Here is a 15,000-nt window from a genome sequence, read left to right on the forward strand (position 1 = left end):
GAGGAAAGAGGGGGAGATGAAAATGACAGTCATGATGAAGGATGAGGAAGAGGAACGATGAGGGGAAGACGGAACTGAAGCAGAGGAGGACGCTCGTCCGAATCCAGGCGGGAGGAAAGTGATGGAGGAATGAAGTGGAGGTGGGGCGAAGGAAGAGTGAAAGGTGAAGGACAGGAAGGCCGAAAGGTGAAGGACAGGAAGACCGAAAGGTGAAGGACAGGAAGACCGAAAGGTGAACGACAGGAAGAGGAGGGAGGAGGAGGAGGAGGATGTGAGGAAGGGGTGATGGAGGAGGATGAAGAGGCAAACAAGATGAAGACGTGGGAGGAATCAGCTGTTCTGAGTGGATCACAATTAACAGCCATAACACACCTCTCCTGGTTCCACTGAAACCTCACACACACACACACACACACACACACACACACACACCCCTCGTCTGCCACCAAAAACACACAAGTTTTGATGGCGACATTAAACTCCCAAAACAATTTAGCTCGTCACACACTTGCACTTACAAGGATAAACACACACACACATAGGCACGCACACACACACACACACACACACACACACACACACACACACACGCCGCCGCCTCCCAGAATAAGTTGGCTGCCTCTAATTGGAGTGGTGTTTGTTGCGGAGAGGTGTTGAGCGCCGCTGTAATTGCCAGGCAGGCTGGTTGACGTTCCCTGTCTCTTTATTTTTTAAGGACTGGGTAATTAGGCTCGGTGACTGCGATTGTGCCGCCGCCGCCGCCGCCGCCGCCCGTGCGAGCGAACAGGTGTGGGAGCGGGCGACCGAATCGCGCGGCACCTCGCCGACGTCACCGACCGACCGCCGAGCGAGGAGAAGAGGGGCTGTTTACGCCGGCGACGAGGAGGCCCGGCCGCCGCCGCCGCAGCGAGGACCGGGCGCCGCCGCGGAGGGGCTGGCGAGGCTTTTCAGCCTCACCTACGGCTGATTGGAGGAGAGGCGAGGAGTCGGCGAGAGAGGCAGGACAAAAGCCACCTGTGAATAACGGCTCCTGCCTCCACCACCGCCTGCAGCCACTCCGGGTATGGAACGCTGTGCTTTGGCGGAGCGGCACTTACGCTAAGTACCGCCGCTCAGACTGACAGCTCCAGCACCCCGATGTTTACCGTTCACTAATCAGCTTCAGAATAAAGCACCAACAGAACCGCTGCTTGTTTGGGGCATGAAATGCTGAAATTTATACCCCATGAGAAGTTGCTGTGTTGTGAAGTCTGAACTATTCTAGAACATATCGATACGTTTGGCCGATGGAGGACCTGGATCATCCCGGTCGTTTCGGATCAAGAACTGGTAGAAAGATTTGATCAGAGCCGATTGGAACCACCTGATCCGGTTTGGACTGTAGAAACGAGGCTGTTTGTTTCTTCTTTTCTGCGTCTGGTTCACCCCGATACCTTCTCTTAACACCCTTGTAAAATAAATGGCTGCCGTCTTGATAAATTCGTCTGTCCTTTACGTTCCGTCTCAGAAGTCCTCCATGCGAGGCGTAACAGATGTGCATCCAAACCCAATCTTTGAGGAACGCTTCCAGCGTCGTCCTCAACAGAACGCAGACTGGGGGAGGGTGTGAAGATAAGCTCCGGACCACCCGGCTAATGCTGTCCTCACACACTACGATGGAAACGACCTTGGCGGGATCGTCGAGTCACACGGTAATCATGTCAGGTGAAAAGGCGCGGCGGCTCAGTCTGATAATCAAGTCAATCAAGACTTGGGAGCGATGAGGAAAATTAATATATGCTGATGTGGATGTCGTTCGGCTTCACCCTATGAAGCGGTATAGACAACACTCGTTCATTTCGCTGTCTGCCTTCCAGCCACTCTGCGCAGCTAATGACGGGTTTATACTTTGAGCATACAAATCAGACAGGTAACCGGCTGCAGGTGCGCAACAGATGCTCCTAAAAACATCCACCGTCGGCGCCAGCCAAAAGCTGATGAAGACCGGCAATTAAACGCCGCCGCTCGCTCGACCTTTAGTCCACTTGTTACAAAGTGCTTCGCAAAGTAACACAACGCTGCCGACGCGCTCATCCCAAACATCTGACGAGCTATACCTACGCACCATTTAGGCTCCATACCGCGGTTCAAACGCGGCTTTTACGTCCCGATGTGCAGAAAGCACGAGGCATCTGTCCATAAGCGCTGGCTTTATGGGCAGAAGTGGGCAAAACGTTGGAACGTTTCCTGGAAAAATGCCAGAAAATCACACGTTTACAACTTCAATCAATTCTGGCCCCATTTCCAGGAGCGAGAAAGTTCAGTTCTTTGTGTTTCAGCCGTTTGTTGAGGCGATAATTTCTGCTTCGGTGGCAGGAATTCGGTAAAAAGTTTCCGTAGCGCAGCATTACGAAAACGCCCGCAGCTCTGTGCGAACAACGCTGCAGTCTAAACCTCTCCGGCATTTGTGTGAATAGACTGGAAACAATAACGACGGAGGATGAGTGGAATTGGCTTTTAACGAACCGTCATCGGTGGAGCGGTGGTGGGAGACGTTCGGGCAGGTCGGTGCTAACGGTGTCAGAACACGGCCGCTGACCTGGTTCTGCAGGTAAACCGTGCCGAGGTTAGCGCCAACCAAAGCCAAAAGGGACCAAACGGGGCCAACCGACGAAGCCGAGACCCAGAAACGTGAACTCCAAACCCTCCGAAAAATGTCACACTGACCTGAAACCAAAGCCTGGATTCTGTAAAAAAAATCAAAATAAATGATGATAATAAAGCCCAGCAGGAGCCTGAGAGACTCGCTGGGGGATAAAAGTTGACAAGCAGGACTTAAAACAGCTTGATTTAAGTCGGATTCACAAAAACCAAACTGGAAACCACAAACCGGTGTGAGCCGAGCGGGCCGGCCCGGCTCGGCACGTCCCCGCTCCGTCTGGGGGGAAAACATATGGAGCTCCGACTCGGTAGCGAGCCGGCCCGGCGAAGCAAGCGGCACGTCAATCTCCTGAGCTTTCAGGAAAAAAAGAGAAGCGGAAAGAGGAAAAAAAAAAAAAAAAAAAACAACGCACAAATCCGCGCGGAGCACTCGCGGGCGCTAACCTTGAAATCACTGCCATTATTAGCAGAGTCATTATTAGCATTAGAAAAGCAAATGGGGCTAATAATATTTGCCATTATGACTAAAAACGCCTATTAATCCCTAATCCGCGCCACAATTAAGAGCATGGCTGGCTGTTTTTGTGCGAGGCAGAGCGAAGGTGGGAGGCGGCGGCATTAAGCCACCGGCTCCTGCTCTCCGTCTCTATTTTGAAAGCGATCAGCCGGGCGCCGTTTGAGTGACGGGCGGAACGGAGGCAGATTTGACTGAATAAAGACAAGAGGGTGGCGGCGGGGGCGTCGCTCGCCGCGTTATCTGTCTCGGTACAAGTGCGTCAAATCAAACGGCAGAGGGGATATTATTAAAGCCACCCCCTTCTTTTTCTGCTCGGCTGTGAACTGTGACTTAATAAGCTATGCCAATTAGGGGAACAAAAATCAGGCGTGCCATCGGGGCTCTATCAGCCCGCGCCCAAATCTCTCCGCTAATGCGTGAAGCGCGCTGGCAGCGGCGGCGGCGGCTCCGCCGTTTGTCTTCGCTTTCTGACAAGAAAGGGAAGAAGAGGCGGAAGGAGGGACGAAAATAAAATAAATTGATTTGGTGTTTGCTTCCAAACTGGTGAGGATTTTTATTTCTCTCTCTCTCTCTCTCTCAGCCCCGTCGTATATTTAGACGGTTTCTGCGAACGGCGAGTTCCACTGCGAGACGAACCTGACCTGAGTTGCTCCACTGGAAGGCCGCTCCGCTCGACTGAAAGGCCGGAACCCACCAGAGGACGCAGATCATCCCAGACCTTCATCAACGAATCAGCCAGTTTTAACAACTTCACACCAACTGTCTGCAAAACCTTCAAAACGCTCAGAATGACCAAAACGCCGCTTTTATATTCTTTGTAGGTTGAGCTACTTTGTTTTGCCATTCAGCAGTTTAATCGTGACTTTTTATCGTCAATATTGCTTCAAATATAAAACATAAAGCAGCGTCGTTCAAATAAAGCACATCTGTTTTCTGAAGTTAAATAAATGTCTTAAGCTTGGCTGACGGTCTGCTGGGAGAAAAAGCTTTCTTTAAAAGATTATTTGCTGCACAGCTCAGTCAAAAAAAGGCTGAAACTCTGCTGAAGCTGCAGCTGCAGATGTTTTTTAGTGGAACTGCTGCAGGTTTAGACTCCGTCTGGACGTCCCTCGTCCCGTTACGCTTCTTTCGTCCTGCTCTGTTCTTTTCTTCGCTCGCCAGCTGTTTGCAGCTGTTTGGAAATTCGAGCTCTGCGTTCAGGAGCGGATTTCAGCTCATTTCTGTTAACAGGAACTTCAGAGCTTCAAACAGGAAGTGAGCCAGTTTCAGGTTGTTGTTTCACTCCTCTACCTTCATCCTTTCTTCTTTTAGCTTCTGTTTTACAGTCGTCCTTTTCTCTCTTCAACTGTTTCTTTCTTTTGATCTTTCTCTGTTTTTTCTTTATTTCTTATTCTTCCATCACTTTTCAAACATGCAATTTCCTTCAGATTCTTGTTTTCTCTCCATTTTTCTGCCTTTTTAAATGTGTTTCTCTCCTTTTCATTCACCGTTCTCTTCCCCTCTTTCCTTCTCTGAACTGTCTTCTTCTTCCTTTAATCTGTCTCTTCTTTTAGACCCTCTTCTTCCCTCCTTCTCTCTTCTTCTTTCATCGTTTCTCTATTTCATTTTTATTCCATCTTTCTGTTTTCAGTTCATTATTTTCATTGCCATCATCTTCTTCTTTCTTTTCTCCTTTTTTCGGATGACTTCTTCTCTACTTCCTCTTCACATCTGCTCTTTTTTCTGTCCTTTTTTCTTTGTTTCACCTTTCATTACTTCTTTCCTTCTTTTTCACATCATTCGATCACAAAACTTTCCTCCTTTTTTTCCCCTTACTTTCATCTTCTCGCTCTCTTTTTCTCTCCTAACTTTCTCTTCTCTGGTGTTCCTTCAGTATTGCTCTGTCTTTCATTAATTGCTCCCTCGTTCCTTTATCCTCATTTATTCATCCTTTATTATTCAACCAGTAACTTGTTTTCTTTTCCTGTAATCGTACTTTTCTTCCACCTTTAGGGAAGAAAACTCTTTCTTTCTTTCTTTCTTACTTTCTTTTTGCCCGTCGTCTCTCTCGTCGGTTTTCCATTTCCTCCTGATTGTTCCTTCTCTTCCTTCCTCCAGCTTCCTCCTTCCATCCATCTTTTTCATGTCTTCCCCACATCCTCCCTGTCTTTCCGTCCTCTGAGTGCTCTCGCTCCGTCCTGCTCTGTCCGGTCGTCCCTCCTTCGTCCCTGGACGTCCACGCCGGTCTGCCTCCAGCGCCGCCGACAGGGAGACGAACGGCGGATCTGAGGGGTTCAAACTGCGTTTTTTGTTTTTTTTTAAAAGAGGAAAACAGCCAAAGCAGCCAAGACCTGAAATAGACGAGCGGCGGCGGCGGAGAGAAGCCGCTCTGCTCGGCGGCTTCATCCAGGAGGAGATTAGAAACACACACAGAGTTTGAAGTGTGCTTTATCTTTCCAGGGATGATCCCGAAATAAACAACAACAAGGAGCGAAATCTCTCAATAATTAAAGCGCCTAATCCACTTCCTGTCGGTGATGACCGTGGGCTGAGCGTGTCAGCCGGGACGTTTATGTCTTTGGAAGCTTGTCGGCGGTTTGGAAGGTGAGATGTGCGGCCAGGAAAGCGGCGGGGCTTACGGGGAGCGCGGCGGCGGCGGCGCGGCGGCGCTTCAAAAGGCGGGAGGCATTCAGGGGATTGTGTGAAGGCTGTCATTTCAGCATTCAGCCGCTGCGTGAAGACACGTTCGGGGGGGGAAATGTCACTCCTTATCCTCAAAAGCATCAGATAAAGCATATCCTGGAACGTATTTTTAGTCCCCGGCTTCAGTCTGACTGAGGAGGTATTTTTACACAACACTCGTGCCTTTTGGTGCTTTCATCCCGGCTCTTGTCCCTATTACAGCCTCAATCTTTTCTGTTGATGTTGTCTTCTAAAGCCCTGTTTGGCAAGCTCGGCCCGTTGCGCGCGCCGTGCGTCCTTTATGTCGGCGAGCGTCTGCGCTGGCGTATCAGTGAGAACGTACGAGGTAAATGTGAAGGCTGTGGAGAGCTGCTGGGTTTTACATCTCGCTGTCAAACGAAATCTACGTTCAAAAGCTTCCGTGGATAATTCCAAAAATCAGACATTCAGGTATCCTTCCTACAGTTACCCGCTGACTTTAATCACATTTTTACGACATTTCTAAATCAGTCATTGACGCAGGAAAGCGTGTGCCACGATTTACAACCAACAAAAAATTGCATTTAAAAGAGATCTGTGCTATAAAAGATAGTACTGAAGTAAAACTTCACATCCAAGTGGTGTGAAATCCGTTCATTCCAGCTCTGTGTTTCATGCTGTAGGACTCAGAAACCAGAATACGTTCAAGTATGCTTGTTTTCTGATAAGAGCGAGAGCCGGCGGTTCATATTTACCGACAATTTACAAATCCATCATACTGCATGTTAATAGGAAGAACATGGCCGATTGTAGAGGTCCTGCACACACAGTGATCTGCACACAGGATCCAGGATTCGTTGCAATCAGGCAGAAGCTCACAGATTATAGTAGATATTGTAGTAGATCCGGGTCCTGTCTGTGTGCAGTTTGCATGTTCTCTCTGTGCATGAGTGGAATTTTCAAGGGTTTTCCAGTTTTCTTTCAAAAAAAAAAAAAAAAAACACCCACAATGCCGACAGTCAGCGCCTCCTGACTCGACTCCAGTCTGCAGGCTTCATCCAAACACATTCACAAATGTACAGACTCAAGAGCGTCCAAATCCCGACGTGTGAGCTGAAGCAGGTGGCGGCGGCGGCCCTGCTCCGTGTCGGCACGTCCCGCCCCGGGGTCTCGCTCCAGCCTTTGGGAAGCGCTGCTCTCATGGTTGTGTGGGTCTATAGAGTTCTAATTAGCTGCATTCACAAACAGCACCAGGCTCATCAAAATGCCGAGGCCTGCAGAAAGCCACAGCAGGGGTGAACAGAGCATGTGTGTGTGTGTGTGAGTGTGTGTGTGTGTGTGTGTGTGTGTGTGTGTGTGTGTGTGTGTGTGTGTGTGTGTGTGTGTGTGTGTGTGTGTGTGTGGTGTGTGTGTTGAGTGTTCAGAAGTGTGTGCACCCAACACAGAGTGTGATTTGTGTAGGGGGATAAGTGTGTGTGTGACACCACTGCGTGTTCCTGTATCAAAAGGACAAAAAAAAAAAAAAAAAAAAAAAAAAGCAACAATCCCGACGTGAAGAAGCAGCAAACCTGCGGCCGAACAACCGCGACAAATTCCTCTAAATCCGTTTGCTTTTCTCGAGACAAAACGGTAACATTTGTCGCCGTCGTCCTCCATTTGTATGCACGGCACGGGAGGAAGCGACATCCTGACACCGCAGAGCTCCAACAGCAACAACCGGCAACAAAGAAGACGCCTCGCCGCCTCGCCGCCTCCCTCGCTCATCCAGCCAGCCAACAAAATGGCTTCCCAACGGCGCTTTCAGCCGTCCAGGAGCCACGGGCCGCCCGGTGAACCGGCTTCACGGGAAACGATGCAGCCTGATCGTAGAGAGGAGATCCAACATGGCGCGTTCCGCCGCCGGCGCTGATAAATGCAGTTAAAAGGGCGACGCACACAAAAAGATCTGATCAATAAACGGCGAGAAGACGCTTGGCGTTGTATCTGTCGCTCAGAGTTCAGAAGCTAAAGATGGACGGACTCTTCATGGAAACCTTCAGAGTTTCGGCAACGCCAGACAAGCTGTTAGCCTTGCTAGCAAGCGACAATCCACCAATGAGCGCAAAACAAGGCTCAATCTTCCCACCAGACTAGTTTTGTCCTGTTCAGTTGGTTTAAAGGAGCAGTATGCAACATTTGACCGGCTCTGTCTTTCAAAACAGGCCGGTCACCGAAATAATTAAACTTTTAAATGTTTTTTGAACGACAATATTTCAAACTCTACCTCCAAGATCAGCATAAAGTCCACATAAATGCCTTTTCAAGGCCTTTCAATGCTTCTCAGACACGTCCAATGAGAAGAAATGGGTGTGATTACGACTGTTTTAGCCATTTCATGCTAGCTTCCGCTCATCGATAGCTGCAGTGATGGGAATCCATCCGACTCCCTCATCCTCCTGTCCACCTGAATCAAGTCGATTCCCCTGCAGCCTGTCCTTAAACTCCTGCACATGTGGAGTTAGCTGCATGTCGTGACATTCATCACCGTCAAACCGCTTCACTGAGGTTTTAGTTTCACTTCACGGAAGCCGAAACTCGGAACTTCCTGAACGTCATGAACATGTAAAATTAGCGGACGGGTGAATTTTCTGGACAAAGAGGGATCTACTTTGTCAACCTGAGCAGGTGAGTAACAAACGCCACGGCGGGTGCAGTCGAGTCCAGATGAGTCAGCAATTTTCAATCAGATGAATCAGCTCCAGTGCGACTAATTCTAAAAAACTACAAAAGAAAAGGTTCACATTGTGTCAAATTTCATACACAAAGCTGTAAAGCTGCATGTTTCCCACTCACTGGTCTATAAACTGTCTCCATCAGGAGCCAGTAGATGTTGCCAACACCGTAATTAACCACCGCTAGCTTGTCGTCCATGTGAGGCTAAACGTTCCCGTCATTTTTCCGACATCTTGCTGTCAAAGCCACCAGATTCCAGGAAACACCGCAGACACAGACAGGAAGGAGTCACAGCGTCAAATCAACAAACAGGAAGTCTGCTCAGAGTTTCAATGTTAGCTGCTGGAAACACAACTTTACCGCTAACATAGCTCCAACTCAGCGTTCATGTTGATTGGATTCTGCAGACGGCAATTCCTCCATTTGTTCATAAAACACACTTTAACACATCAACTAATGCACAATCAAAGCCCGATAATCAAACTGAACCGATGCAGCGTGAGATACACGAAGCAGGGAAGCTGAACCAGGAAGCACACACTCAAAAGACATTTTTAGTCTCTTTAAATCCAAAAAAAAAAAAAAAAAAAAAAAAAAGACCGACGAGGCAAAACCGCAGACAAATCAACAACTCGGCATCTGCATGTACAGAACATGGACTGAACACAGGAAGATTCAAACAGCAAGCGAAGCAGCAGAGAGCAGGTGTGAGAGGAGGGACTGCAGGCAGAGAGAGGAAGAGGAGGAGGAAGAGAAGGAGAAGAAAAAAAAAAGGGAAAAGAAAGCTGACGTACTTGAGCCGGAGAAATGTCCGCTCCCCAGGGAGGTCGGCCCGTTCTTTCCACTGCTAACAGGAGGGGAAAACATCTACAAGACAAACAGAGCGCACATTACCTCGGAGAGCACTGACACAGCGAGGCACCAACACTCTGCTCTACTCAGACATCAGTTACTCTCCGAGAGCTTCATTCCAAAACGCCACAGCAACACTCGGCCCCCGTTCCGCTGGATCCCATCAGCAAACTATTCACAGAGATGTCACGGTGACATGTTTTGGTTTGTTTTTGTGTCTTATTAAAGCGCTCTGTTTCACTTTCAGATGCCCGGTTTTTGTGTTTTGGAAGGAAACTTTGGATTTTGAACAGTGTGACTGGGGCTGGGTATCCTCTGCTTTTCTTTTGAAACTAAAATAAAGCCTCGTTTTGCATGCCGAATATCGTTTGGCTGTTTTTTGGTAGGAATACATCGAGCGAGCTCATGTAAAATTGTTAATTTTGAGAAGGAAAACTAATTACAAATTTGAGCGTGAGCGACGAAGCCGACTGAGGTGAAACTGCGTCTTCGTTCAGATGCAAAACACTGAAATGTTGCGTTTGAATCAAGACGGCTAGGGATGTCCAACAAGTTTAAAGTCAAGGCCAGCATCAAGAATCCAAGTCAAGTAACGAAGGAAAAGCAAAATCCAGGTCAGTGGTCCAGAGTTCAGTTCGGTCCAGACTCGGGTCCAAGTGAAAGACTGTCCAGAGTCTGGTCTGGACACCATTTAGCAGAGAAGAGCACGGTCCGTTCCCACAAGAGTCAGGTCAAGGTCAAATCCCAACTGGAGTCCATCAAGGGTGAGGTCTCACAGGCAAACATCAAGGTTCTGAGACGTGGAACCGTCAACTCAGATGGTAACCTCCAAACGAAGTCCAAACAGCCGCAGGTCCAGAGTCTGGTCCTGACGGTAGACTGAGTCACGGACAGATCCACATGGTCACAAATCAAGACCAACAGGAATCGATGGTGTTCTGGGTCAAGAGTCATGAAGAGGTCCAACAAATCAGAAGACAAACGCAAAATCAAACAACTGGAGGTAAAATCTGAAAACAGAAAGTAATCCTAGTCCACATGTACTTATCAGATACTCAGTAAGTCCTACATTAGGGTCAGAGTCGATTCAGGCAAGGTCATGTAAACCGGCAGGAGCAGATTAGGGATCAACAGTCACAAGGCCAAAGTTCAAAATGTTTCTATAATCAGACACGATTGCTGCAAACTGAATCGTTTCCCCAGTGTTGTGGTTATGTGTGTGAGCGGACGAGAAGAGGAAGGTAAAGTGTCCTACTGATGGACAGAACCAGATTCACGTCACGGGTCCAATTCAACGTCAAGTCCAGAGTCAGAAAGAGGCAAGTCAAAACCAGGTCCTGATCAGCTGGTGGGTCTTTCCATAGGTCCAGCTGTTCCACTACGTGTTTGTCTGTCGCCGTTTCTGATTCAGTGAAGGCAAAAGAAGAATGAAAACTGGAATAATTTATGGTCTTAAGTGTTGAAGACAGTCTTATTTATCCAGGCAAATCAAAGACGCTGAATCGGGTCAGCAGGACGTCTGCCGGCGTCTCCACACCAAGTCCTGCTGACCGGGTCCAGTTCTTTACAGATTCCTGATGAAGACGTTTGAACGGCTTCAGGCCTTCGTAAGACTGATCATTTTTGGGAATATCCAGAATCCTTCACCAGTAGCGCTCTGTATTATTCAACTTTAGCAGCACAAGCCCAACAGCTGGACTCGGGATAAAGAAGGGGAAGCAGTGAAATGTGGATATGTCTCAAGGTTTTGTAGTTACACCATTTGACGAGAGCGTGAGAAGAGGCTTCATCAGATAATCTGGATTGGGTTTATCGTCTGATTGGACCCTCTCGGTACCTCTCGGTACCGGACAGTCTCCAGCCTGGTGTCAATATCTCGACGTCTCGTTCGATACCCAGCCCGAGCCATCGCATCTCAACAGTTCATCTTCCAAAACACTGAGGAAATTTTCTTTTCTTTTTTTCAAATGAAACAGAAAGAACTCAGATTCCACATTCAGCATCTGTGAAAAATAAACCGAATGGCTGGAATCACCTGCTCAACTCCCAGAAAAATGTGTTCTCATCCTAAAGTGTCGAGTTTGCCAAATGTCGGGCGGCTTATTTTGGAATGAAACACTCCGTATCCACTTCGTATCTGACTTAAACATATGAGATAATCATCAGAACTAGTTGCCATCTGCTCTGCACATCTACAGGAAAATGGAGGCCACGTCAAGACGGAGGCTGAACGCTGAGTCCTGCCGCGGAGCCGCCGGAACGCTCCGCTCGCTCTGAGCCGGGGAGATAACCTCTGGCGGCTGAGGGGAAGCCTCGACGCGTCGGGCTTTAACGTTCGGAGCGAACTTCCACGGCGAGCGGCCGATCCGTCGGAGGCCTGCAGCACGACGGGAGGAAGGCAAACCGAGACGGAACGCAGATTATCGGCGAGGGGAAAGGCTGGTGTGTGTGTGAGTGTGTGAGTGTGTGTGTGTGTGTGTGTGAGTGTGTGTGTGAGTGTGTGTGTGGGTGGGTGGGGGGGGGGGGGGTTCTGTCGATATCCCAGCCGAACCGCTCGTGGGCGCGTGCAGACAGATGATCGCATAAATTAGCGCTGGGCCTGCGTCGGTAATGAGAGGAGCTGCGTTCGCGCCGCCGCCGCCGCCGCCGCTGCCCTCCTTTGTTTGAAGATCGCGCAGAGATACGGGACGGAAATCAGCCCAATTTAGCTTTATTTAAAACGCGCGCACATCTAACAAGTGTCCATTATTTAATAGAGTGACTCAGATTGTTTGTGAATATTTAACACCTATAATAACAGAACCATGCAGCCCGATTCAATATTCATGCAGGACAAAAGCTTTTTGACAGGGATTATTTATACATAAGGAAAATAGCATTAGCCCAAGTAATTGGTTCAATCAGTCTGTTTTCATTTTAAAAAGGGATTTGCCATTATTATTGCTCTTACGTGTATTATTATATTCTTAAATATCTCATTTTTTAAATTCATTGAGCCTTTTCTCTGTCTGTTAAAATGCTTTTCATTAGAAGCTTCTCCACAGATGTAGGATGTTTGTGACCAAATCAAGAATTTCAAAGAGAATGTTGAGATTTTATTTGGGGGTTTTTTTCCACCTTTAAGAAAATGTCAAAAGGTGTAACCACAAATACACAAGAAACAAAAAACCGGTTCATGTTTCTGAGCCACAACAACACAACGTGCCTTTTTTTCAATTGTTACTTCACACAAAGAGTGAGATTATCAAAGGATGTAACAAAAGAAAAAAAACATGAACACAAAATACAGAAGAATGAAAAACTAAATGTTATTTAGGTTTAAACTTCATGAATTTCCCTGAAAAGCTTTTATTTTGGTTTCTGTGGACGTCCAGTCAGTCCTGTCAGTCAAACAGATCAGGGACCTGGACTCCATGCTGTGTGTGTGTGGGTGTGTGTGTGTGTGTGTGTGTGTGTGTGTGTGTGTGTGTGTGTGTGTGTGTGTGTGGGTGTGTGTGTGTGTGTGTGTGTGCCACTGAAATGCTGAAACATTGATCCTACTGTAAATATGCAAAAAAAAAAATAATAATAATAAAATCTGCATTATGAGCCAAAGTTTTGCAGTAAAATCTAATTATTTTAATGAACTAGGAAATGCTGAACTGTTAAAATACAAAAACTGGAAAAATACTGAAACCTCACATTTTTCAAGGCGAACTTGACCAACAGTGTGTTAACACTGGTGAAAATCAGCTTCAACATGTGGAAATATAAATACAAAGAACGAATATCTGCCTCTTTTTTTGTTGTTACACCAAATTATTTTACATGTTTAATGAAATATGACTTTAATGGTGTGCCTGTGTCTCCTCATTAAGAACGAATTGTGATTTTATTATTTTAAGAGTGATTCTACTGTACTGATCCTCTCTCAGACAACAGAAAGCTGGAAAGCCTTTCTTCACTTTAGCTGTTTTGACAGCAGCCGATCGATCGATTCTGACTTGACCAATCTGAAGGGTAGAAAAAGATGATATTCAGTGATGGTCCTCAGGCTGGATCCTGATATGAAGAGGAACTGATCCCACTCAGGAGGCATCAGGATGAAGTTTGACCAAAAAAATGAAATTAGAGATTTTTTTTTAAATCTAAATGGATCTAAATGGAATTCAAGCCTTTTTTATGCACAAAAACTGTGAGAATGACTTGAAAATGTCAAAAGGTGTAAATATAAAACACAATGAATGCAGATGCTGATAAACAGATTCCCTACACAGTAAAATAAACTTCCTTTTTCTATTTTTTTTAGACACTACAGAGACAGAATGCTCCTGGGAATGTCAGGCAGTGGAGACAGAAGAACGCTGTGCCGCTTTCATGAAACTGATATTCCCAATAAAGCAAAGTGCTGCATTCCAGATCAAATGCAGGAGATCAGAGCAGGGAAGCGTTTGTGGTTACGCCGTTGGACATTTAAACATCTGTTCAATTAGCTTCTTTTTCAGGAGAAATATCAATACAGCCTGCACCGATCAAGGTGTGTGTGTGTGTGTGTGTGTGTGTGTGTGTATGTGTGTGTGATAGAATGACTCCTGATTCTGAATGGGTTTCCGAACCGATGTGGCGAACACGTGCCGGGCGTGCACGTGCACGAGCTGGCAGTGTTTTTGATTTGAGGATGTGCAGACGGCGTGAGGTGTGAGGCGGCGGCGTGTTCGGCGAGGCCGCTCGGGGTCGTCCTGCAGATCCGGAGCAGGCCTCGGCGCCGCTCCGCCCTGACCCGTTCTCCACCTGCACACGCCTCGTCACATGCAGCGGCGTGAGGAGGGTATTTGCTGTGGGCGCTCTGGTGGAGCTTTTTGTTCCCTGACAGCTCGGCTGCAGAGCAGGCCTCACACACACACACACGCAGCTTTTCCCTCTTTTCACAGCAGGTTTTAAACAAGTCTGGTTTTTTTCTCGCTCTCTTTCTGCATTTTGGGTGTTTCAGATTTATTTTTTTTTCTTTCTTTCTTTCTTTTTTAATTCCTCCTCCTCTCCCAGAGGAGGAGAAGCAGAGAAAACACTGCCGGGAGCGGAGAGCCTGTTTCCTGCAGGAAAACACACGCACACACACATGCGCAAACTTTTTTTTTTTTTTTTTTTTTTTTTTTTTTAAAGTGGGAGTCACGGAGTTTGGTCATTTAAAGCAGGGCTGCAGGTTCATGCCTCTGCATCGAGCCTGTTCCTCTCTTTCTTTCTTTCTTTGTTTTAATTTAGTTGCAGATTGCATGGAGCAGCCTGGAAACTCACACACAGAAATATCATCTAAATCCTATCAACAACAACATCAACAACAATAATAATTATAATAATTATCAGGCTTAAACATGACAGGAAAAAAAGGACTTAAAATGAGATATACTACCATGGATGTTGGGAACATTTTCAAATCGCTGTTTCGCATCTACAAGACAACAAAATTACTAATGCAGCATCACAAATTCTCTGCACACACAAGCAAAGAAATTAACACAGCACACACACGCACAAAATAAACCAACAGTAGTGCACTTCACCCCCCCCCCCCCCAATTTACAAGTTAGAGAAAACATGAAAGTTATGATTAAACAGTTGAGGAGAGCTGGAGTGTGAAGCTGCCGGTGCGCAAAGGGAGGCGC

At 47.1% G+C, this 15,000-nt stretch overlaps 1 protein-coding gene across 1 annotated transcript in view; it reads right to left on the minus strand.

Moving 5' to 3' along the window:
- Positions 1-15,000, minus strand: part of tcf4 (transcription factor 4) — a 181,827-nt gene that overhangs the window by 166,457 nt on the left and 370 nt on the right. Inside the window, 1 exon segment of the mRNA XM_030085513.1 lies at positions 9,304-9,376. Coding sequence (XP_029941373.1) covers positions 9,304-9,376 — 73 coding nt within the window.

Source organism: Salarias fasciatus, assembly GCF_902148845.1.
Source record: "Salarias fasciatus chromosome 7 unlocalized genomic scaffold, fSalaFa1.1 super_scaffold_4, whole genome shotgun sequence".
NCBI lineage: Eukaryota > Metazoa > Chordata > Actinopteri > Blenniiformes > Blenniidae > Salarias > Salarias fasciatus.